The sequence below is a fragment of the Xyrauchen texanus genome, chromosome 6, assembly GCF_025860055.1.
Source record: "Xyrauchen texanus isolate HMW12.3.18 chromosome 6, RBS_HiC_50CHRs, whole genome shotgun sequence".
Lineage (NCBI taxonomy): Eukaryota > Metazoa > Chordata > Actinopteri > Cypriniformes > Catostomidae > Xyrauchen > Xyrauchen texanus.
Genome location: NC_068281.1, coordinates 27,707,010 through 27,731,897, shown reverse-complemented (window position 1 = coordinate 27,731,897; position 24,888 = coordinate 27,707,010). Strand labels below are relative to the sequence as shown.

General features: G+C 36.4%; 1 protein-coding gene across 2 annotated transcripts; it reads left to right on the top strand.

Annotated features, from left to right (window-relative positions):
* Positions 1–24,852, top strand: LOC127644951 (1-phosphatidylinositol 4,5-bisphosphate phosphodiesterase delta-1-like). 2 transcript variants are annotated; one of them, XM_052128411.1, is made up of 15 exons: positions 1–232; positions 3,382–3,540; positions 8,217–8,445; positions 8,543–8,672; positions 9,713–9,941; positions 10,549–10,750; positions 11,064–11,208; positions 11,648–11,800; positions 19,794–19,931; positions 20,041–20,200; positions 20,482–20,598; positions 22,062–22,240; positions 22,572–22,704; positions 22,802–22,951; positions 24,161–24,852. In XM_052128411.1, the coding sequence occupies exons 1-15, from the start codon at positions 202–204 to the stop codon at positions 24,250–24,252; spliced, it is 2,247 nt and encodes a 748-aa protein (XP_051984371.1). In that variant the 5' UTR covers positions 1–201; the 3' UTR covers positions 24,253–24,852. The 2 variants fall into 2 exon arrangements, with proteins under 2 accessions (XP_051984371.1, XP_051984370.1); XM_052128410.1 differs by lacking the exon at positions 1–232 and adding an exon at positions 2,601–2,738.
* Positions 24,853–24,888: the final 36 nt, after the last annotated feature.

The following is a 24,888-nucleotide window of genomic DNA, read 5'->3' as shown; positions in this document are numbered from 1 at the left end:
GTAATCCACCTTTGTCGAAAAGACTGGAGCAATTACTCAGTTTATATCGATTCTGTCTGTTTTCCTGTCTTGAGGAGCGATATACTATGCTTAGTTACGTGTTGTTGGTTTGACGTGTGAACTCCTGAAGTTGAAAACACTGCTGGGAATACTGAGCGACGAGGAGATGAGATAACTAACAGACTGTTGTATTTACGAGAAATGGATTCCAACGGTATTACTGATAAACAAGGTAAATGGCGAATTAAATGTGTATCGGAATTGGCTGCAGTTCAATTCTAGAGCATAGTTTGTTCGGTTCACAAAAGTCAATCGACAAATATCTGAAAGTTCATTAGAGCAGTGAATGTTAAGACCCGTTCAGTAAACCTGCAGTGCACGCGCTCTTGGGTTCCAGCCACGCGCTACTTGATGTTAACCATTCCCAAACATGATTCTTCAAGCACAAATGTATTTAATATTTAACGACGTTACAAAAAGCGTGAAAAAATGCAATGTAGCGTTTTAAAGAGATTTCCTGTATATCATTATATTACTTAAAGTTATATTAATATATCATAAACCGTATACAAAATTAAATAAAATGTATATCAAAATCAAGACATTGCAAAGCACATCTATTTTTTTTTTTTCGGTCAGGTATTTTGGTACTTTGGATGGCATTTGATAAAACCCATGATTTGATGGTGTAGGGTAAATTGAGAGGACATTATATTGTTGCCACACCCTTAGCAACTTATTTGTCCATATACCTACAGTGCTCTTATTTTGCAGCAATGCATCCCACCACAGGAGAGGTGTTTGTAGCCTGGAGCAACATTCCGTCTACTGTCTCGCATAACGTATCCCTTTCATTACTCTTGTTCCTGTCTGTCAAATTATGGGGTTACTTTATCTGTAAATCAATGTTATGCTCTTTTCAGTGTTTTAATACAGACCAGCTCAGAAAAAAACGTTCTTAAATAGAGAAGCCAAGTTCGTTGGCTGGTCTTATCTGGTTGCTGTTTTATTAGGGGTCTTCTTAGGCACTTTAGCTGGTCAGATTGGGAGACCAGTTTTAACTAGCTAAGAGCAGCCAACCAGCTTAGGCTAGTTTTAGCTGGTTTGTTTGTTAGTTTTTTGGTAGAGATGTCAACGATATTTGCTAATAGGGTACAATGGGGCTAAAGGCACACCTTGTGCTAAATGTGCTTTTTTTTTTTTTTCTGATCAAAATTAAGATTGAAGGAATACATTTAATTGAATATTGATTAAGCAACATCATTTCTCTGGAAATAAATTATAACAGAAGGTTGTTTTGATTCAAAAAATATGTAGTGAGTGGGGCCTTTTAACTCACACTTAGTGTAAGTCCCCAGAGTGATTATAGATATATTATGTAAATAAATATGTGGCAATAATTATAGGGGGGATTTGTCAACTTTGGGCAATACCTTTTAAGATGGCAAGATACTTTTTTTGAGTAACAAAATAAGATAATGCTTATACAAAATAACTACTTCAGAAAAGGATGCAGCATTACCTGTTAATTTCAAACACATTTGGCACTTCAATACATCTAAATGAATCTTCACTGTTATTGAATCCGTTAATGTGAGCCCACTTTGAACATTCTTCATAACAGATCTATTCGCCACATTTAAGAAAAACAATGTGTTTTATGGGGGCTTTTTACTCCAAATGATATCCTTTCACTTATTGGACCGTAACTGAAAAACGTTTGATTTAATCACCCTGAATAAAACTGAAAATTAATAATTTCAGGGATTTTCATTAGCTACATAAATTTGCAACATTTAGAAAATGATTAAATATGAGATCGAGTTACCTCAAATTCAGACTTTAGACATCGCACACAATGATCTCATAGATGAGGAACATTTTTCAGTTTATAGTGAAGAACAGGTGTTTAGGAAAGAACTGTGGTAGTTTTGTTGCTGTTTAGTATTTTGGGGGAAAAATCTAATCAAAAGTGTCTCTTACCTAGGGGGCTTTTACAGGGCATTTTACGATGTTACAGTAAACATGACCCACACTTGAGTTCTTAAAAAGCCCAAGACTGTGTGCTTGTTGTGTATACACTATTCAGAGACACCTGAAGGATCTCCAGTGCCTCTATCATCCAAATTGTGCAGACTCTCGCTGTGATGCATGAACTACTTGTCTGCATCTGGTCAACAGATTAATATGATTGTGTAAATCTGGAAAAAGTCAAGGATGATCACAATAAATAACGAGATTTAAAAATTTCAGTTGTGTTTACAATGGCATCATTCTCTGCATTTCATTTTACATCAAGTCCTAAGAAAATCGAAACACTAGAAATGTCCGAATGTTGCCACTAGATGACACCAGTGTTTCTCCTCAAATCCATACAAAACCCAACCTACCTTTTGTAGAATTCACTATTCGTATTTAATTTTTTTGACCTGTCTGTCATACACTTCATCAACAAATATTACCTATCGTTTGAATCAGACGAACGGTATCACTACATTGTTTTATTCTTGCGATTAACTTTGCATAGTACACGCCCCTTAACCGTAGATAAGTGAGTAAAGCGACACTCCCAAGTCATTGATGTTTTCGACTCCCTTTTTCGGCAGCTGTTTCCATTTCTGTGCTGAAAATTCATAAGATGCAGTGTGTACGAAGACAATCTGTAAGGACCAAGTCTCAAGAGTTATTATACCGCGCGCAGGTCAAGACAGTCGCGCTCGACAACATGAGACTTCTAGGTAAGACGATGATATCATAATAAACCGGGATTTTCGCATCTCTTGTGGATGTGTTCGCTAAACATTTCACATTTGGTGCTGTATTTACGGTTGTACTCTTTTGGTTATTTGAAGGTACTCACAGTTTTTGGGAAATGACCAGGTTACTTCGAAGGAAATCTTGTAAGACTGTATTGGCTGCGTCTCAAAACCTATTAACCTGTCTACCTAGAGTGCACTTGCAGTGTAGATAGGCAGCTCACTATCTCACAGCCTTTTCATGAATAAAAAAAATACCAAGTTACACCTGTTCATTCATGTGCGTGTGTAAATTACTCACAAATGCTCTGTAAATAATACATTTCTGCTGTTGAACTTATCTCGCCCTGGTGGGTGTCAAGTGTCCACAGTTTGTTTTCCAGTCATTTAGACGGTGTTTTAGATAAAGGTTGTAAGCCATATTTTCTTCCTCAGCATGTACACTCATGAAAGGGAGGGTTCCTTCCTTATTTGGACCATAAAGGGACAATACAATTCTTTTGTTTCTGCTTTCATACAAAAACAAGGATGTGTCTAGTTACCCACAAATCTGACTAAAAAGCAAAGGCAATAATGTGTGAAAAGAGAGACTGCATAAGTCCTGCTTTCTTCCTATTGGCCATAGGTTTGGAAGGTGATCCAGAGCTGAAGTTCTTGTTGGATGGTGGGGATCTTTTGAAAGTCCGTTCGGACTCATGGAAAAAGACACGCTTCTACAAGCTGCAGGAGGACTGCAAGACCATATGGCACGAATCCAAAAAGACCTTGAAGTCCAAACAGACCTGTGAGTAATGGTCCAGTCTCCCTTCGCAACAAAATGCCCACAGGGTGTGTCAATGTCTACCGCTGCTTTGCATGTGTATGGTGGTGCATCTTCCCAGCATTGTGTGTGTGTGTGTGTGTGTGTGTGTGTGTGTGTGTGTGTGTGTGTCTTCACAGAAGATCTATGGCACTTTCCTCCTCAAATCCATATTTTTTTTTCAGCATCATCACGGTAAAATATTGTTGCATAATGCGTATTGCACATAATATGTGCATAGAAGTTAATGCCTCACCTAATGGCTTAACAGCTTTATTTTTAAAATGGCATTTTCTTGCATTGTGTGGTAATAAAGTTAGTTATCCATAATGGTTACCTGATTTATATATAGCAGACATTTAGTTTTATAACACAATAGCATGGCCTTGATTGAAGCTGAATTAAGAATACAAATGTTAAATCTGCAGTACTTTAATGTTTTATTTATGTAATATTGCTAAATTGCAACTGGTGCTGTAAAAAAAACAATCCTTAAAATAACAATATAACATCCTGAGATATCAACGTCTTTGTTATTATGCATGACCTCTTCTACATAGAATTTCCATATGCAGTTGCCACCCAGACACGTGATACTATTGCATTTAACAGCAGGCCCTACTAGAAACAAAGAGAACAGACTCCTTTTTAAGAGAAAGTATCTTAAATAGACCAGAAATGTTGTTATTCTAACCTGAATTGGCAAATTTTAATTTAATTAAGCATAAACCTGACCTAACTTTTAATTTGGTCTTCAAGCAAATTGATCATTTTAAGGATTTTTGCAAATTTTGTATTTGAATAAATAAACAGACATAAATTCTGTCATGGATTCAGGTAGAATCTGATATTAGTAGATCGCTGAAAGAAGTTTATAAAAATAAAATGTGTGAAGTTAAAGCATTCCGTTTCCTGGTAAACTGCACTGCTATTTTTTTTTTTAAATTCCACAGGTGGGGTTCAGTGGGACAGGTAACCTATTTTTATGTGCAATGCTGTGCAGTGTTGCACATGCCACCGCAATAGCAAAGCTGCGTGGAGCATTGCTGTACTGTCTTTGGACCTATCCAGTCACATTTTAGTTCTTATATACAGTATTTTGAAGGAGTCATTAGATGAGGAATCGAGTTGTCCATCTTTTGACATAGGGATGTGATGGAATAAAAATGTTTAATCACTATAATTGCTGAAGCATTTATAAATGTATACAGTCTTATCACTTTATTGAATTACAAAATGGGTTGAAAGAAACTTTATTGTTCTTAATTACAAGATTTAGTTACTTGTTTTGTACTATTTAAATTAAAAGATCAAAAAGAAAGTAACTTTGCCAAGAGTCCAATATTGCTATTTTGCATTTAGGCCTATCTAATTTATTACGGTTTATTTTCATGGAAACAATTTGAGGGAAAAGTTTAATTGAAAAAAAAAAAAACATGAATATTTTAGTTTCCTAGTAATTTGGTATGTCTTCCTATTACTGTAAGTGTGTTGGGAATGTTGATTCATTGATGTAAATGCTACAGTGCATTCAGACAAATCGAAAAAATTTGGTTAATAGGTTATCTAGAAATGTTCACTGTATTTTGAAGTGCTCCCGATAAAAAAATATTGTGCATGTTATCACGGTATACCTTATTATTGAATATTGGCAAATGTCTATTTTGACATTTAAGAGGTCACTGTACTATAAATACATACTGTATTTTTCAGAACTCAAAACTTCCTCACTGCAAAAAGAGCATTTGTTGAAACCTAGCTGCCAAAACGACTCACTCTCTACTTCCTCCACATTGTGATGTCACACTGTGGTAGACATTTACATCTGACTGCCTCCACATCAAACTAACTAATTTAACTTTTAATCAATTCCGTAGCTCCGCCCAGGTGTGTTGATTATTTACTGATATAACAACCTCCACAGCTCTATCATAGTATAGAACGTAATGGTCAACTAGCATGTTACAACAGTTAAGTCACTGTTTGCAGATACCATACAAATAAATGGGGAGAGCCGTAAACGGAAACCTGTCTCACATTTGTCTGTGACTTCTCTTATAAAACACAGATTTTATCATATTAAACTCCACACATAGTCCATTTCAAATGGATTTAGTGTTAAACATGTTGACGATTTGCAAAAAGGCAGTCAATTTATTAAGTGATGAGCTTTTTCTTCACAAAATTAGTTTATTCCACACACTTAAGCATCTCCTCCATAGACATCCATTCAAAAGAACTGCCCCCCAGTGTACCTCCATAGAATGTCTTTGGGACTGCCACGTTATGCTATTTTATGCTAAGCATGTAGGCTCACCTTACTAGAGGGTTTCAGGAGATGGCAAGGAGAAAGCAGGTCAGCAAATCTTAAAGAAGCAGCAGCACCAAACCAAGAGGGTCAGAATGAGGGTGGAAATGTATCATCCTTTACAAATTACTTTATTATTTTGTATTTTTTTTTATGTGCAAAAAAATATAAGTGAAACTCAAGGAACATTAAAATAATAAAAAAGGCATGTCATGACCCCTTTAAGTGAAAACCCTTTTCTTTTCATCATAAGATTATTTCTGCAATTGAATGGTTTCTAAGTACACAGGCTTTTGGAATCTCCATACAATGGAATGAGGCAGACTTCCAAAAGCAGAGCATTTATCACCAATCTTATCCTTTTTTATATAGCTTATATCAGCGCTCCTTATCTATCTTGCAGCAGCCAGATTATCCAAAATGAAATCTTGAAGGGGCCAAAAATGTTTTGGTGTTTATCTTAGCTAGCACTTTCATTGTAAAAAACATGTTAACATAAAAACTAAATACTGGTCTGGCCACAAGTTCCTTCTGATCTTGCTAAAGATCAAGCATGACTTCACTCTCAACTAACAGATAGGTTTTGATTAACTTTACTTTGAAATAAAAACATCTATAAATTATCATTATTTTCAGTGTTAACATTGTACTAGGGTTATTGCTTACAAATTATATAAATCCGAGAAAGAACATTAGATCTGCTAAAGCCAATTTTTTACTATATTGACCCACATAAGAAAAGAATGGTCGTCTAATATAGAAGTGTGATTTTAAACAAGAATAAAAATTTTTTAAAAATTGCACAAAGGAGACAGTGGATGAGCCAGATATTTGTATTGATTACTGGTAAACTGAGAATAACTTGATTTGATTATGCTCTGGATAGAGAATGCTGGCTCAGCTGTAATGTAGTTGCGATATGTACATAGATGCAGGTTTAGTGGCGCTAATGTTTTACTGTAGATTGTACATTTGACCGTACTGCACTGATAAGCAATTTTCATAAGTGATTGAATAAGACACTATCAAATCCTCACCTAAACAATGCTTGTCCATGTTTTGCAAAGCAATTTATAAACTAACTATATACACAGAAAAGTTTAAACCATCACGCTCTAGAACTGATGACTTAATGCTGATGCACATGCCATTGAACATTATTAAACTTACCGTTGAATGCCGTTTGCGTGTATCTGAGTGTTATTAAACTCACCGCTGAGTTGTGTGTCAGACTGCAAAGCAATTATCAAAATAATTTGGAGGGCCGGATATGGCCTGCGGGCCACCAATTAACTAGCCTGGCTTGTATTTTTATGCCTTTTTAGTGAAATTAATTTGAGTTTCACTTTTATTTAACATTAGTGTAATGGCAAATGTTCTTGCCACAAAACACAATCTTAAACGCATGAAAAATAAGGGCATGTGGGTTTAATTCGAGAGCCTTAAAATATTTGAACGTTATGAATTCAGAACAGAATTTTTTTTAATAATATATATAATAATGTAATATAGTAAAACAGCTGTTGGCTGTGTTCCAAAATGTAAACGGGCTTGCACATTGTAAAATGGACCATGACTAAAGTTGACCAATAAGAGACATATTTTAAGTATTTGGAAAAATTGAGATTTAAAATAGTATTTGTTATTCTACCCAGGAGAAATAAATTCCAATTTGTTATAGGAAATTATATATCTCTTATTATTATTCAAAGTATAATATTAATAAATGACTTAAGATGTATGAAGCACATTTACACACTGTAGTATGACAGTTCATTTTCATAAAACAGACAATTAATTATTATAATCATGAAAGCCCTAAAACAGACAATTATTCGTCACAATCGCAATTATTTGCTTCACAATTAATCATTCGTTACATTTCATAGTCATTACAGCCCTAATGTGTGCACTTATGTGCATATGTAACATTTATAAATCAGACCCCAGGTCAGTATAATAAAACGTAATTACAATGTCACAGATGTCTTCATGTTTTGTTTCTCGCTCTAATATCAAATATAGTACATGTCATCACAAAGGGCTGTTAAAAATGTTATCTCTACAATTCTGATGTGGCCAAGAGTGAGTTCAGATTATTAAAATGTACAAATTGTTTAAAAGATACCATATCTTGTATTAGTGAGAAAATATAGGCTTGTGTTCTGTGGTTCATTGTGTTTGCCAAGTCGGTTTAATGTGTAACACTTTTCACAATACATTTTGTTTCAAAGTGGCTTTTCAGAAAATGGTGTCTCAGTGATTCAATTTTTTTCCCACATAGAGCAAGTCAAAGGTTTGAGACAATGGCCACACTGCCAAAAATGTCTTATGTGTACTCTTTCTCTGTCAGTCTCCATTGAGGACATTGCAGCAGTACGGAGAGGTCGGCAGACGGAGGGTCTGAGGAAATACACAGAGGCGGCGGTAGAGGGTCGAACGTTCTCAATCTTGTTTAAGGGCCGACAGAAAAGCCTGGACCTGATCGCCACCTCCGAGGAAGAGGCCAAGAAGTGGGTCAGTGGTTTGGAGAAGGTCATCTCAAGCATGAACAGCCTCAGCCCACAAACGAAGACAGAGCAGTATCCTTTTTAAACTCCTGAAGTCTGGAGGTATAGTTCAAACATAATTTTTTTTTCCTTCCGTGTTTTCTGGATTGTCCTTTCATCAGAGCTCTAGCTGGATCTACAGTTGTATGCGTAAGGCAGATACAAACGGCGACAGTAAAATGAGTCAGAAAGAGCTGAAGAGCTTTCTACAAGACATCAACATTGAGGTGGATGATAACTACGCAAAGATGCTCTTTGAGGTAATATCTATGTAATAGCTATTTACACTTGGTCAATTCATGTGTTTTTACTGATCGGATGGCTATTCAATTGAATAAGCACATTCCATTTACACATGCCCACAACATCAATGTGTCTCCGACAAATGGATATAAATCCGATCTTCAATTCCTGTGCTATATGCAAATAAAACTGAGTTCACTTCTTGATTATGCTAATGCTGGGCAGCGAAATTGAAAGATGTGATTTATTATTTGATTCCAAGTGGCTTTGCTGCTGCCAGGGTATCTGTGTTTGTGCTCGCTGTGTATTTTCCCCTCAGGCTTGTAGAAGGTGCGATGCATCATGCGCGTCAGCTGCACTAATTTTCAGTGTTTAGTTTCAGTTTCGTTGATGAGCTGCATCCAGTAAATGAAGATAAAAAGTTCTGTCTCCTACAACTGGCATCTGTTTCTTAAGTTGGTATTTATTGTGTGACAAGAGCCCTGTGCAAATACTCTTTAAGTGCCATTATATTTTTAATTTCCCCTATGCTGACGTAGTGATGTTTGGGCGGTTTAAAGTTTACATATTTGGCTTGAACAGCCAGTGGAATTAACACTTGAAGTTTCAAAATGCATCTTAAACAACCACTGGAGTGATCAGATCAAAAACGCATGACGTGGCCAAGTGTAAATACCCCTAATGTTATGCGTGAATGCAACCAAAGTTTACGTGTCTGTAACTTTTTACATTTCCACATCTTAAAAGGTAACACTTGAAAGCTGAAGTGTCATTTTTTCGATTGTTAAAATACTTCCTCCTATCCCAACATATTATGCAGAAATAACTCAAAGGAAGCATTTGTAAACTGATTTCCCCGAAAAGTGTAAACATTTGCTCTGTTCGTTTGAGCATCAAACCAGGCTGACACCGCAACATTGGCTCAACCAATTGTGTGCTATCATTATTTTTACATTTCGGTTTGGTAATGCTAGTGGTGCGGGAATTGCACACTTTAGCTTTAAATTAGCACAGGTAACATTGAAATTATTAATGCTACTTTTTGCCCTCTTTTTAGAAATGTGATGCATCAAAGTGTGGATTCCTGGAGGGAAAGGAGATTGAGCATTTCTATAAAATCCTGACGCAAAGAGAGGAGATTGATGTCATCTATGGAGAATATGCAAAGACAGACGGTCTCATGAGCGCTGATGATCTAATGAACTTTCTGAGAAATGAGCAGATAGAGGACACGTCTCAGAGTGATGCTCTTCAACTTATTGAGAAATATGAGCTTGATGAAAATGGTAAATTAAAATTCACCTTAATTTGGTTTTGGAGTAGTCTCAGAGGAGCAGGAAAAATAACATCAATGAAACGAATACAGTGGGCCCCCAAAGTGTTTTTGGACATTTAAACCACACTTAAAATTTCTGGATGTCATTGCATTGGATAACAAAATATTAAAGCAATTGTCATGTGCAAACAAATGATGCTGGAACTTTTCTCAGAACTAACTTCACTTTTCTGAGCCATTTCACAATTAAAGCAATTACTTTCAAGTGATCTTAGAGGATATATGAAGTCAGGCACCCTCAAGTTCACACAGATGTACTAGCAGAGTTACCACAGGTGTAGTTCAACACATTAACTATGGACATGATCCATTAAAGTTTTGTAACCACTACTTTTTTCTTTATATTTGTTGTTTTATAATTCTAAACCTAACAAACCTTTTGTGTTTGTTTGTGCTGTATTTCTTTAAAATAAATTACACTTGCTTCTGTATTTTGTTGTCTAATGCAAAGGCATTCATACGGTTTTAAGTGAGGCTTCAGTGTCCTAACACTATTTGGGGCAGTTGTGTGCAAGTATGACTTTGTCCTTGTTATTATTTGTTTTGGACTTCTGTAGCCAAAGCAAAACAACAAATGACAAAGGATGGCTTCCTGATGTACTTGCAACAGCCGGATGGCTTGATCTTTAACCTGGCCCATAGAAGTGTTTACCAGGACATGAACCAGCCTCTCAACCATTACTTCATCTCTTCCTCTCACAACACATACCTGCTGGAGGACCAACTCAAAGGGCTCAGCAGCACTGATGCTTACATAAAGTAATCATTCTGCAATTTCACACTATCCTATGTGTAAAAAAAACAATATAGTTTAATTACATTTGAAGTATTCTGAAAACCATAGGAGTATTGTAGTTTGTTTATGGTAAATATGAAATGTCAGTAGCTTGACACTTAGACCAGATACCCTCTAAATTCCAAAGGAAAGCTTCTGAACCTCCACAAACCACCAACCCATATGACATCAATATTTTTTTTTCTAGCAAATAGCATTGGAAAAATTGAACACTACAACTTTAAGCATGTTGTTAAAGCTTTGTTTCAGAATACCAATTACAGTGTCCCTGTACAGAGCGCTTGTCAAGGGCTGCCGCTGTGTTGAGCTAGACTGTTGGGATGGATCTGATGGGGAACCGGTCATTTACCATGGTTACACTCTCACCACAAAGATCCTCTTCAAAGATGTGATTCAAGCCATTAAAGACTATGCCTTTAAGGTATAAAGATTAAAGGGCTAGTTCACCCAAAAATATAAAATTATGTCATCATTTAATCACCCTTATGTTGTTCCAAATCTGTATATATGTCTGTTTCTGTGGAACGTAAAATTAGATGATAGGGACAGGCTCAGTCACCATTCACATTCATTGTATGGAAAAAGATGCAATGAAAGTGAATGGTGCCTTAGATACTTCCTAACATCCCCTTTTGTGTTCCATGGAAGAAAGTCATATGGGTTTGGAACAACATAAGTAAATGATGACAATTTTCATTTTTGTGTGAACTATTTGTAGGATTCGAATAGCTGTTGTTTATTTAATTGTTAAAGATGTTTAGTGCGGGCTAATATTTGTTTTAGGACTTGTATAGCTTGTTCTTGTAGTCTACTGACCATGTGTATCTGACAGTTAACAATTTAATGATTCCCTTCATCAGATGTCTGAGTACCCTGTGATCCTGTCTTTGGAGAACAACTGCAGTGTGGAGCAGCAGAAGACCATGGCTAAGCACATGATCTCCATCCTAGGTAGTGCTCTGGTCACCAAACCCCTTGGAGAGAAGATGCCCAAATGCTTCCCTTCCCCTGAGGTTAGTGACCACACAGATGGCAAGATGTTAAAGGGGTAGTTCACACAAAAAAAGTTCATAATTTACTCACACTCATTTTGTTCCAAACCAGTATAATGGACTTTCTTCCATGGAACATGTTAGCCTCAGTCACCATTAACTTTTATTATTATGAAAAAGATGCAGTAAAATTGAATGGTGACTGAGGCTAACATACTACCTAACATCTCCAGAAGAAAGAGTTTGGTTAAAAGTTTTGGAGCAATATGAGAATAGAATAATGGTGGGAGATTTTTGGGAGAACGGTCCCTTTAAAGGGCAAACATTCTTTTAAGTCATGTGATACAATAGATCATTTTCAGATAAGACTATATGAAAACAAAGGATGTCTGTTTAGAGTAAATTATAACAAAAAATGTCGACTTAAGGGTAGAATGATTTGGATGAAATTCAAATTTGTGAAAAATATATTTGAAAAATTTGACAACTGCGATATAAACGTAAAAAAAAAACATTTAAATTATTTTTATCAAAACTAAATCATGCATTTTGCATGCTCTACTGCAGATGAAAAGCATGTTCACACTTGAGTCCCTTTTATTTATTTAATTTTTACTAAATAAATACTTAAACGTTAATACACGGAAGAAAAAAAACATAATCTTTGCATTTACAGTGCACGTGTCTGCTGTGTACCTATTTGTTTTTGTCCACTTTGTGAAGGGGACTCTGCCTACTTTTTATCCTTATTGTTTTGGAACCCAGAAATTCTCATCTCCCCTTCTGTCCACAAAAACGTGGTGTCATGGGTTATTTCAGATTTGCATTGTAATTTGTAGTGGCTAAACATATGTGGATTTATGCAAATGTGCAATAAAAGTAAATCTGGACCGCTTTAAATATATTATGCTCTGTGCACATCAGAACACAAAACCTCAAGGCGCATGTGTCACGCAGGGCACTACATGGATAGATTTGTGTGTATCAAGTACAGAACCATCACAGAACATACTGAAAACACTGTATCGTAAGCCTCGTGCATGCTCAAGAGTATGTGTAATAATCACTGACCATGTTTACAAAACTCTACACATTACAAACAGAACTGAGGAACAGCAGGCAGTGTTCAGACTAATTATTTGTTTAAATCGCAGTCCTCGCGCACACACACCGATCAGCCACAACATTAAAGGTGCAATATGTAATAATTTTCATGTAATATTTTATTATTTCTTTTTTTTTTTTGCCAATGTGTGAACTGCTTGTAATCCAACATAATAAATTAGCCCTTTCCGGACTTCCTAGGTTACTTATTAAAGCTTTTTAGATTGATTTTCATGCAAAGCGAGTGGCTCGCATTTGACGGGTAAATCAAAGGATGTGAAGTTTATGCGCACTCCAGTGAGCCTTGCCTCAGACAGATATCGTTTCGCTTCTGCTATTCAACAGCGATGACAAACTGCAACACTAGGTAACGTTATCTTAGAGATGGAATGCCGCAAACGTCCGGATCCCAGCACAACACCAACTCCTACACAAACTCAGAGTAAGCCAAAAAAATATATTAAATTGTATTTACTGAATACCGTCTGGCTAAGCAGGAACATGACATTCAATATACAGTTGAAGTATATATTAAGTTGAAGTCATTAAAATGCATTTTTGAACCACTCCACAGATTTAATATTAGCAAACTAGTTTTGACAAGTCATTTAGGACATCAAATTTCAAATTCAAAAAGACATGAGTAATTTTTCCAACAATTTTTTACAGACCGATTGTTTCACTTTTAATGGACTATATCACAATTCCAGTGGATCAGAAGTATACATACACTAAGTGAACTGTGCCTTTAAGCAGCTTGGAAATTTTCAGAAAATTTGACAATTAGCTTCTGATAGGTGGTGTACTGAATTGGAGGTGTACCTGTGGATGTATTTTAAGGCCTACCTTCAAACTCGGCATCTTTGCTTGACATCATGGGAAAATCAAATGAAATCAGCCTTTGAAAAAAAAATGTGGACCTCCACTAGTCTGGTTCATACTTGGGAGCAATTTACAAATGCCTGAATGTACCACGTTTATATGTACAAACAATAGTACGCAAGTACACCATGGGACCACGCGGCCATCATACCGCTCAGGAAGGAGACTCATTCTGTCTCCTAGAGACATAGTTTGGTGAGAAAAGTGCAAATCAATCCCAGAACAACAGCAAAGGACCTTGTGAAGATGCTGGAGGAAACAGGTAGACAAGTATCTTTATCCGCAGTAAAACGAGTCCTATATCAATATAACCTGAAAGGCTGCTCATCAAGTAAGAAGCCACTGCTCCAAATTTGCCATAAAAAAGCCAGACTACAGTTTGCACGTACACATGGAGACAAATATCTTACTTTTTGGAGAAATGTCCTCTGGTCTGATGAAACAAATTGAACTGTTTGGCCATAATGACCATCTTTATGTTTGGAGGAAAAAGGGTGAGGCTTGCAAGCCGAAGAACACCATCCCAACCGTAAAGCGGGTTGAACCGTGAAGGGGTGGCAGGATCATGTCGTGGGGTGATTTGCTGCAGGAGGGACTGGTGTACTTCACAAAATAGATGGCATCATGAAGGAAAATTATGTGGACATATTGAAGCAACATCTCAAGACAACAGCCAGGAAGTTATAGCTCAGTCACAAATGGACAATGATCCAAAAACATATCTCCAAATTTGTGGCAAAATGGCGTAAGGACAACAAAGTCAAGGTATTGGAGTGGCCATCACAAAGCCCTGACCTCAATCCAATAGAAAATTTGTGGGAAGAACTGACAAAGTGTGTGCGAGCAAGGAGGCCTACGAACCTGACTCAATTAGACCAGTTCTGTCTGGAGGAATGGGCCAAAATTCCTACTATTATTAGAACTATTATTCTGATATTTCACATTCTTAAAATAGTGATCCCAGCTGACCTAAGACGGGCAATGTTTTCTAAGATTAAATATCAGGACTTGTGCAAAACTGAGTTTAAATGTATTTGGCTAAGTTGTATGTAAACTTCTGAATGTGAGTGTGGGTGGGTGGTATACACTGTATATATATATTCCGATTAATCCTTCAGCCCAAGTCTAAAATGAATAATGCCTCATTTCACAGTTTTTTTTTTTGTTTTGTTTTGTTTTTTGTGCTATTTTATTGTGACCACTTTTATTGCAAATTGAGTATTTACTTAAAATTTGTTTAGAGCTGTTTGAAATATCAAAGCCAATTGCTGTGGATTTAGAGACCCTGGAGGGCAATTCTCCTGGCCCGTTTGAGCAGGGGACTGCTTTCAAGATGGAATTCTGCATGGAATGTGTGGAATGCATGCAGTCTTTTTGTATGATTCTGAATGGCAGAAAGAGAGTCTGAGATACGGTGGTGATTTAATATAAAAGTAATTTCTTTTTTACACTAAAGCCATATACTGTAAATGACATTATGAAATGGCTGAGCCAGAGTTCTGTGATAGTGCTTTCTATGGGTCCATCAGTGTATAGTTGTGACATGCTTAAAAAGATGATGCATTGAACTGTTATGGTGACTACGGTGCTGCTCTGCCTGCAGGGTGATTATCATGGCTTATTTGTTTTCCATTCCCTGCAGTCAAGGTGTGGCCTGCCTTGGTCACAGTCAACAAAAGAGGCACTGCTTTTAGGGTATCATTTTACAGCAAGTGCTTCCTAAAACTACTGTGTTAGAAACGGCTTTTGGTCCAATTGCTCTTACTACTGTAAATATAAAATTAATTCAATAAAATGTGTACTGTATGTGCATTTTTATTTTGCAAGTGATACCTAGCTAGAAACCAGCCTGCTATATGGCATGTTTACTGTTAACTATGTTAAATGAGGAAGTGACAAAAACAGAAAAAACATAGTTGTTGCTATCTTGTACCAGGGCTCAACAATAAGAATGTACTTTTTTTTTTTTTTTTTTTTTCTCGGCTAAAAAAAAAAAAAAATTGCATTTCATTTAAATGTTCATATGTTTGTTTTTCACATGTTGCATTTCTTTACCAAAATAAGAAAAAAAATATTATAAATGATAGGAATATTCGTTCTACAATAAATATTAGAATAGTACAAATACTATTCGAATTTCACAAAGTTTTTGCTTTTCTGGCCATATACTGTATACAGTGAGATGCATGTTATATCCTGAACACACAAACTAAAACAGCAGTTATAACAGAATGTACTGGGTGGTGCAGTTGAGTGTGGACACAAGTTGATCACATTTGTTGAGCAAACTTTTCTGTCACTCGGTACGTTCAGATGGACACCAGAAAAGTGGGTTATTGTGAGAATGTGGCTTACTGTGAGAAATCTGGGTTCTTGTTTAAATGTACTGGATAAGCGGTGTACACTTTACACTCGTGTATGTGGAGCTCGTCAGAAAGCAGCATCCCCCGTAACAACGTAATCCCCATGACTCTTCTGTAAACAACAAACATGGCATCCGAGAAAGACTATGCTAGCTGAGGTAAGGGACATTCCATCATTTAAACTGGTGTGTATAAATGAGTATAGTTTACTGAGCACGTGGATATGCTTGTTTTTCAAAACAAAAACATGACATGAGATGCAATTGAAACATTATAACTATTATATGGCGAGTGTTTATAGTAGTCCTGTACGTTAACTGCGTCAGTCTACTTCATTAGCGTATATAATTAAAATACATTACATTCTTGTGGCAGAAGTGTTCATCATTAATAAGACAATACAAAAAGTGGCTTTAGAATACAATGTATTGTTTACTACCATTATTATTGATCATGAGTCAGTCATTGGCATACAGTTCACAGCAATCCATTTCACAAGTGAATTTGTCAATCATTTCCAGATTTATTATGAGGGCTTGTTTAAGGACCCATTAATTTACATTTGCGTCAGACATGCTTGTGTAGCGTCTCTGGTGCATCGCATCATAAACATAAAATTTTTAGGTCGCTGTGTCATGTTAAATATAGTTTAATACTCAATCTTTAAACGGCTCTTGAGATCACTTAGTTCGGATCCAAGTGTCCAAGTGTTTTGAACGCAAGAACGTAACTCATGTCTGTGTTTTTTCTGCTGAAGGTTGTTTTCTTCACTGTATAAACTGTGCGTTTTCACACAGCTGAAGTTTCACTTACTGGTGGTACTACAAGCTTGCATTTCTCAGTAATCTTCCTTATAGGGGGGCATGCAATTTAATTGCGTAATTTGTTTTTTTTTTTACGTGTTATTTTTTTTATAAAATTAATCGCACTGAATTAACGTGTTAAATCGACAGCCTATATATATATATATATATATATATATATATATATATATATATATATATATTATTCATATATATATATATTATTCATATATATATACATACACACACACACACACAGTGCATCTGGAAAGTATTCACAGCGCTTCACTTTTTCCACATTTTGTTATGTTACAGCCTTATTCCAAAATGGATTACATTCATTATTTTCCTCAAAATTCTACAAACAATAACCCATAATGACAACTTGAAAGAAGTTTGTTTGAAATCTTTGCAAATTTATTTAAAATAATAAAAAAAAATTAAAAAAAATCACATGTACATAAGTATTCACAGCCTTTGCCATGACACTCAAAATTGAGCTCAGGTGCATCCTGTTTCCACTGATCATCCTTGATGTTTCTACAAGTTGATTGGAGTCTATATAACGGTGCATGTCAGAGCACAAACCGAGTGAAGTCCAAGGAATTTTCTGTAGACCTCCGAGACAGGATTGTATCGAGGCACAGATCTGGTGAAGGGTACAGAATTTGAAGGTCCCAATGAGCACAGTGACCTCCATCATCCGTAAATGGAAGAAGTTTGGAACCACCAGGACTCTTCCTAGAGCTGAGTGATCGGGGGAGAAGGACCTTAGTCAGGGAGGTGACCAAAAACCCGATGGTCACTCTGACAGAGCTCCAGCTTTCTCTGTGGAGAGAGGAGAAACTTCCAGAAGAACAACCATCTCTGCAGCACTCCACCAATCAGGCCTGTATGGTAGAGTGGCCAGATGGAAGCCTCTCCTCAGTAAAAGACACATGACAGCCCACCTGGAGTTTGCCAAAAGGCACCTGAAGGACTCTCAGACCATGAGAAGCAAAATTCTCTGGTCTGATGAAACAAAGATTCAACTCTTTGGCCTGAATGGCAAGTATCATGTCTGGAGGAAACCTCATCACCTGGCCAGCTACAGAGAAGCATGGTGGTGGCAGCATCATGCTTTGGGATGTTTTTCAGCGGCAGGAACTGGGAGACTAGTCAGGATCGAGGGAAAGATGAATGCAGCAATGTACAGAGACATCCTTGATGAAAACCTGCTCCAGAGCGCTCTGGACCTCAGACTGGGGCGAAAGTTCATCTTCCAACAGGACAACGACCCCAAGCACACAGCCAAGATAACAAAGGAGTGGCTACGGGACAATTCTGTGAATGTTCTTGAGTGGCCCAGCCAGAGCCCAGACTTGAACCCGATTGAACATCTCAGGAGAGATCTGAAAATGGCTGTGCACCGACACTCCCCATCCAACCTGATGGAGCTTGAGAGGTCTTGCAAAGAAGAAAGTGAGAAACTGCCCAAAAATAGGTGTGCCAAGCTTGTAGCATCATACACTAAAATAATTGAGGCTGTATTAGTGTCAAAGGTGACTTCAACAAAGTATTGAGCAAAGGCTGTGAATACTTATGTACATGTTATTATTTTTTGTTTTTTATTTGTAATAAATTTGCAAAGATTTCAAACAAACTTATTTCACGTTGTCATTATGTGGTATTGTTTGTAAAATAATGAATTTAATCAATTTTGCAATAAGGCTGTAAATAACAAAATGTGGAAAAAGGGAAGCGCTGTGAATACATACACACACATATATATATATATATATAACACAGGACATGATATAAGCTTGTTTTGAATATAATTAGAAGCTTGTTTTTTTTTGTTTTGTTTTTTATGGCTAAAATAATAATTTTACAACGTCTCTCTCATTAATTACCTTAATTTAAATAATCGAATATTTGAATATTAATTTTTTTTTATGAGCTTAAATATTCAAATTCCAAAATATTGATGAATGCCCATCCCTAATAAATGATTGATAAGATTTTTTTAATTTGCAATAATATCTTAAATATGTGGTTATAATTTTGGTTGAAGGTTCAGAGTTGTTTGTGTGAGGTTTTGGGCACTCAAATTTTACTTTGCCCTGGACTTTGTATTTTGGGCAATGGGGTGGTCATAAATTTGGGGGATAAACATATAAAAAATATGATTCTGACCAATATCATTGATCATTTTCGGAGTGGTGTGCGGAGATGGGGAGGGTGGCAGCTTTTGAGGAGGTGGCAAATAGAAGCCTGGGGTTTTGGGACTTGTTTGTCAGAAAATGGGGTAATAATTTAGTGTTTTTGGGGGACTCTCGGGGAGGGATGGGGAGAGAAAAGTCTAGTTTAATAATGTATGTTTATTATATTTGTATTTATTTATTGTATTCTATTTTATCGCAGGTGTGTTCGTTGGGGGTTCGGATGGGGTTGGTGATTGGGAAGGGATATTAGTGGGGGTTACATGTTGATTCGATGTGTTATTTTTATTTCTCTGTATTTTTGAATCAATAGTGTGTGTGTGTGTGTGTGTGTGTGTGATATATTATATTTTTATATATATATATATATATATATATATATATATATATATATATATATATATATATATATATATATATATATATATATATAAAAACACGCTATAAATGAGGTGTAACTCCACTGAGAAACAAATAAAAAATACTGTGTATGTCTAAGTGTGCACAATTATTAGGCAACTTGCCAACACTTATTTTTTTTTCTCCACAAAACTTTAAATGTAATGTTAAAATGAAAGTATTTTATTTGTTTAAAAAAGTATTTTATGCTGAATCTGCAGGCTCTCCTTTAGCTTTAATTTAATGCCAGTATTTCTTTCAGGAACTGAAAGGCCGGTTCATAGTCAAAGGGAAGAGACTAGACAAACTTGAGGACACCTTTTCAGATGAGGTCAAAGTAGTAGATGAAGAGAGTGTGACCGAGGAAGAAGATGAAGCCGATCAGGAAAAGAAATCTAAAGTAAGATGAGTGCTTACTCTGCATAATGTATCTTTCTTACTGTGGAAATGGTTATATAATATAATGTGTAGCTGCAAACAAATAACTTGCTACTTCACCCTTAACACAGGAATCAAATTCGCTCAAGTTGGCAAAGGAGCTGTCTGATATAGTGATCTACTGCAAAAGTGTCCACTTCCATGGGTTTGAAGATTCCTGGGGCAAGCAGTCTTTTTATGAGATGGCCTCTTTTAAAGAGGGACAGGCTGTGAAACTGGCAGAGGAATCAGGTGCGATGTCATGATGACTCATGATCATACACAATACAGGCAATTAAACACATGTCATGAGATGTAGACGTGGACTCTTCTCAGCTGCACAGATTGATCACATAGCAAAATGTGGTCACAGATGATGGATTCTGCTTTAGGGAAGAATTCTAACATAGAGAACTTTGAATATGTAAACATGCATTTCACAACAAATTAAGACGCTTAGTCTTAAACGTATGGAAAGACAAGCAAACAAGTATGTTCCCCACAATAATCAATTTCTATTTTCTGTGTCGCAGGAAATGAGTATATCCGCCACAATACGGACAAACTGAGCAGAATTTACCCAGGTGGACTGAAGACAGACTCATCAAACTATAACCCAGTGCCTCTGTGGAACGCAGGCTGTCAGATAGGTAAATCTGACTTTGACTCTGTGGCTACATTCCCACCACAGCTGAATTTGTCCCAAATCTGATTTTCTGCTCAAATCTGACATCACATGTCATTTTAAATGAAGCTCATATCAGAAAATTGTCTGTACAGCCGACTTTCCTAAACTGAACTGCATGGGTGTACACTCCCCGAGCATGTGCATAACAAACCCTGTCATGTTCAACATTACATAAATAATGAATTTAACTGCAATTTAATTTGTAATTAGCTGTTTTTTTTAAGTGGATATTACAAGTAATGTCTAATATATCTAATAATATGTCAGCAAGTGATGTAGAAAGTCCATCTTGATGGATAAAGTATTTTTAAATTTGCCTTCGCTTGGTAGAACTTTATATAATCGAAGTAGCGTCAGTAGCGTTACACACCTTAAAATCCAAGAACATCAGGAAAAACAACATTACATATATGTAAAGTAAGAAGGTATTTCTATTGACTTTCTTGCATTCTCATTTTGTTACAATTTGAGAAATCTACAAACTGGAGTGATACGAGTAGAGCACTTAAATCTATCTCTGTTTCTTCATGTGCATATCTTACTACATGTAGTCAAATTGAATTGCACGAATCAAGTGTGCAAATGGTGAATGTTGAGTTTGATCAAATAAAAGTCGCATTAAATCTGGCCTGGCTGTTCACACATTGATTTTCACATGAAAGTGGCCCAAATCGGATTTAAAAATGTCAGATTCAAAGCGCTAATTGCGGTTTACGCTGTCATCCATTTATCAGATCTGTGTCACATGTTAGTGAAAATTTGTGGGTCACATTTAGGTGTGGTGAGAATGTAGCTGTTTGGAAAATGACTCTGATATTCACCAAACAGCTGCCAGCCATGAGGAACACATGTACAGTGTCTGTCATAAAGTATTTGGACACCTGTGTCACAAAAATGTTTGAATGTCATTGCGTTAGTTAACAACAAATTATTATAGTTTATTTAAGACCAGAATTATTTGGGCACTTTCTGGTTGTCAAACGAAGTGGAACACGTTTGTAAAAATGGCTCAGGGAACAAGTTGCTTCTGAGAAAAGATCTAGCATCATTTATTTGCAGACAAGACCATGGCATTCAGACCTTTTAAGTGTGACTTCAAGGGTTGGTTCACCCAAAGAACAATTACCCAACATTTTTTTTTTTTGTGGAACACGAAAGATGTTAGTCTGAATGTTCACATCAGTCACCATTCTCCTTCATTGTATTTATTCTATACATTGAAAAGTGAATGGTTACTGAGGTTAACATTATGAATAACATTTTTTGTGTTCCACGAAAAGACACTGTGGGTTTCGAACAACATATGGGTGAGCAAAACAATGGCAGGTAAACTACCCCTTAAAGTATCCAAATCATTTTGGGGCCATATCTCTGAAACCGATTGCTACAATCCTATTTGTTATCTCCCTTCACCTTCTGTTCCAGTGGCCCTTAACTTCCAGACTCCCTGCCCAGAGATGGATCTGAATCAGGGGCTCTTTCTGCAAAATGGGCAGAGCGGCTACATTCTAAAGCCTTCTTACCTACGAGACAAGGCGACCGAGTTTGACCCCACCACTCTCACCAAGGGACCGTGGCTAAAGCAAAAGACACTTCATGTGATGGCAAGTAGATTTGCAGCACTTTTTTTACTTCAACATTTGGACTACATTTAAAATTGTACCAGTTAGTCCCCACTATTTTATTTGATTGGACAGCAGCGTTCCAACAAGGCTGATGTTTATTATAACAGTACTGGGACACTTCACTGTTTGTATAACTCCACTTGTCAGTCGAAGCGTTGTTGCAAACAGGCTTTCAGTCTGCAACATGCCGCAGTTGATCCTGTTTTGACTTTGTTTGAAATTATTTTCATTACCAGTGCTAAATTATTTGAAATAATTGCTGATATTATCTAAATTACTCAATATACAGGTGTTACTGTTTGCCTAATAGGTGATCTCAGCCCAGCAGTTGCCTAAAGTAAATGAAAGGAAGTCCTCCATTGTGGATCCTTTAGTGCAAGTTCAGATCTATGGTGTGTCAGCTGATACGACTGTGAAAGAGACACCGTACATTGACAATAATGGTATAACAACGCCTATAAATCTGATCTACCAGCACCCTTCTTAACACCAGTCAGCATGTACAGAAAATCAGCATCTGATTCTCGGTCCTGTCTCTAGGATTCAACCCAATGTGGAATGAAAAGTTCCAATTTGATGTGTACGTCCCAGATCTTGCCCTGGTGCGCTTTTTGGTTGAGGACTATGACTACGCATCGGACAATGAATTTATTGGCCAGTACACCCTTCCCTTCAACAGCCTAAAGAACGGTTGGTGTGCTAGTGACTTTTTAAAATCATACATACTGGAGCAATGTATCCATCTTCAAAAGGGCTCACTAATTACAGTGCTTGCAAGGCAAAACTTAAGATTAAGAAAGAAATGTAAAGTTTTAAAACCCACATTGACTTGCATTGATAGAATGTTCAACATTCAAAATGTAATAGTAATATTTGCATACTGAATTGTGATTGGTCATATATTTAATAATTTGTTGGTTCCTTTAATTTGCACAGTGACTGCTGATTTTGCATGTCACGCCAATGGCAAAGCAGCTCTTAATCGATTTAATTCAATTTCCAGAGAACCAAAGCCTAAAACTCAACGCAAATCTAATTTTCCAGCTACAGTTTTAATAAAATTTTAAAAAACAAATTCCTTAAAGAAATAGTTCACCCAAAAATGTTAATTCTATTATAATTTAAAAAGTGTTTGACTTTCTTCTGCAGAACTCAAATTAAGATATTTAGAAGAATATCTCTGCTCTTTTGGTCCATACAATGCAAGTGAATGGGTGACAATTTTGAAGCTCAGACTTCAGTGGTTTAATCAATATCTTCAGAAGCGATATGATGGGTGTGGTTGAGAAACAGATCGCTGTCACATACTAGTGTTTTTGGTGATTCACATTCTTTATGCTTATCGGCCCCTACTAGCAGTGAAAATAATTTCTTGAAAAAAAAAAGGACTTAAATATTGATCTGTTTCTCACCCACACAGATCATATCACTTCAGAAGACATTGATTAAACCACTGGAGCCTTTATTTACTTTTTGGGGCATACAAATTTAGGCTCCCATTCACTTCCATTGTATGGACCAAAAGAGCTGAAAGATTCTTCTAAAAATCTTAATTTGGCTCAGTGGTTGAGGCTCAGGGTTACTGACCAGAAGGTCGGGGGTTCAAGTCCCAGCACCACCAAGATGCCACTGTTGGGCCCTTGAGTAAGGCGCTTAACTCCAGGTTGCTCCGGGGGGATTGTCCCTGTAATAAGTGCACTGTAAGTCACTTTGGATAAAAGCGTCTGCCAAATGCATAAATGTAAATGTAAACTAGTATTACTGTAACTTTTAACAATATCATTACTATCAGTTGTTGCTCATTTAAGTGGCTGTCAGAAATTTCAAGTTGTCTTTCTGTTCAATGCTAAAGAGGTTTAATCAAATGTTGTTGTTGTTGTTGTTGTTGTTTTACCACAGGATATCGCCATGTGCCACTGTTTACCAAGAATGGAGACCTCCTGTCCTCAGCTGGGCTTTTCATTCACATCATGGTTGTGGATGCTGAATAATCCAAACATTAGCAGAGTTTAAACTGCTTTTATCAATGCCAGCATACCAAAGTTTAAATGGTTTAACTAGCCCACAACAAATGAGGCAGCTCTTAAGAGTGGGATTCTAATAGGCAAAGAAAATAAATTGTGGGAATTCAGCAACTATACCAGTTGCAATATGATGGTCTAACATTTAACATCATTAACCTTTGTTTTTATATATATATATATATATATAAAAATAACATTTCAGTATGCCGACTGGACACGTTACAAATATGCATGCTGAACATTAGTCAGGAGTGTCAACTTTTTTTTAGATATCCTGATTTTAGTAGAGGAACAATTTGAAGGTGGAATTGAATATTTAACAGTACCAATTCCACCCTCTGGATGTCTGGTAGTATGCTTAGATGCTGGAGATCATATTTGTAACATGTTTTTAATTTAAGTGCTTTAAGTCTTTATGCTTGTCTTTTATGTAGTTCCATTACCATATCTGACTTCTGTCATATTAAATTAGGTACTCAAACTGTCATGTAACTTTTTGGAACGTGATTATCTCGCAAAGTGAATGATTTTACTGAAACACATTGCCAACTGTATACTGTCATGTAAAGGAAAATAAATGTAAGTTATTCAAAATATTGTGTT

Coding starts and splice junctions, on each gene's coding strand:
- LOC127644951 (XM_052128410.1), top strand. CDS start 2,639: ATGCAGTGTGTACGAAGACAATCTGTAAGGACCAAGTCTCAAGAGTTA. Junction 10,751..11,063: donor AGCACTGATGCTTACATAAA/GTAATCATTCTG, acceptor GTCCCTGTACAG/AGCGCTTGTCAAGGGCTGCC. Junction 22,705..22,801: donor ACCGTACATTGACAATAATG/GTATAACAACGC, acceptor TCCTGTCTCTAG/GATTCAACCCAATGTGGAAT.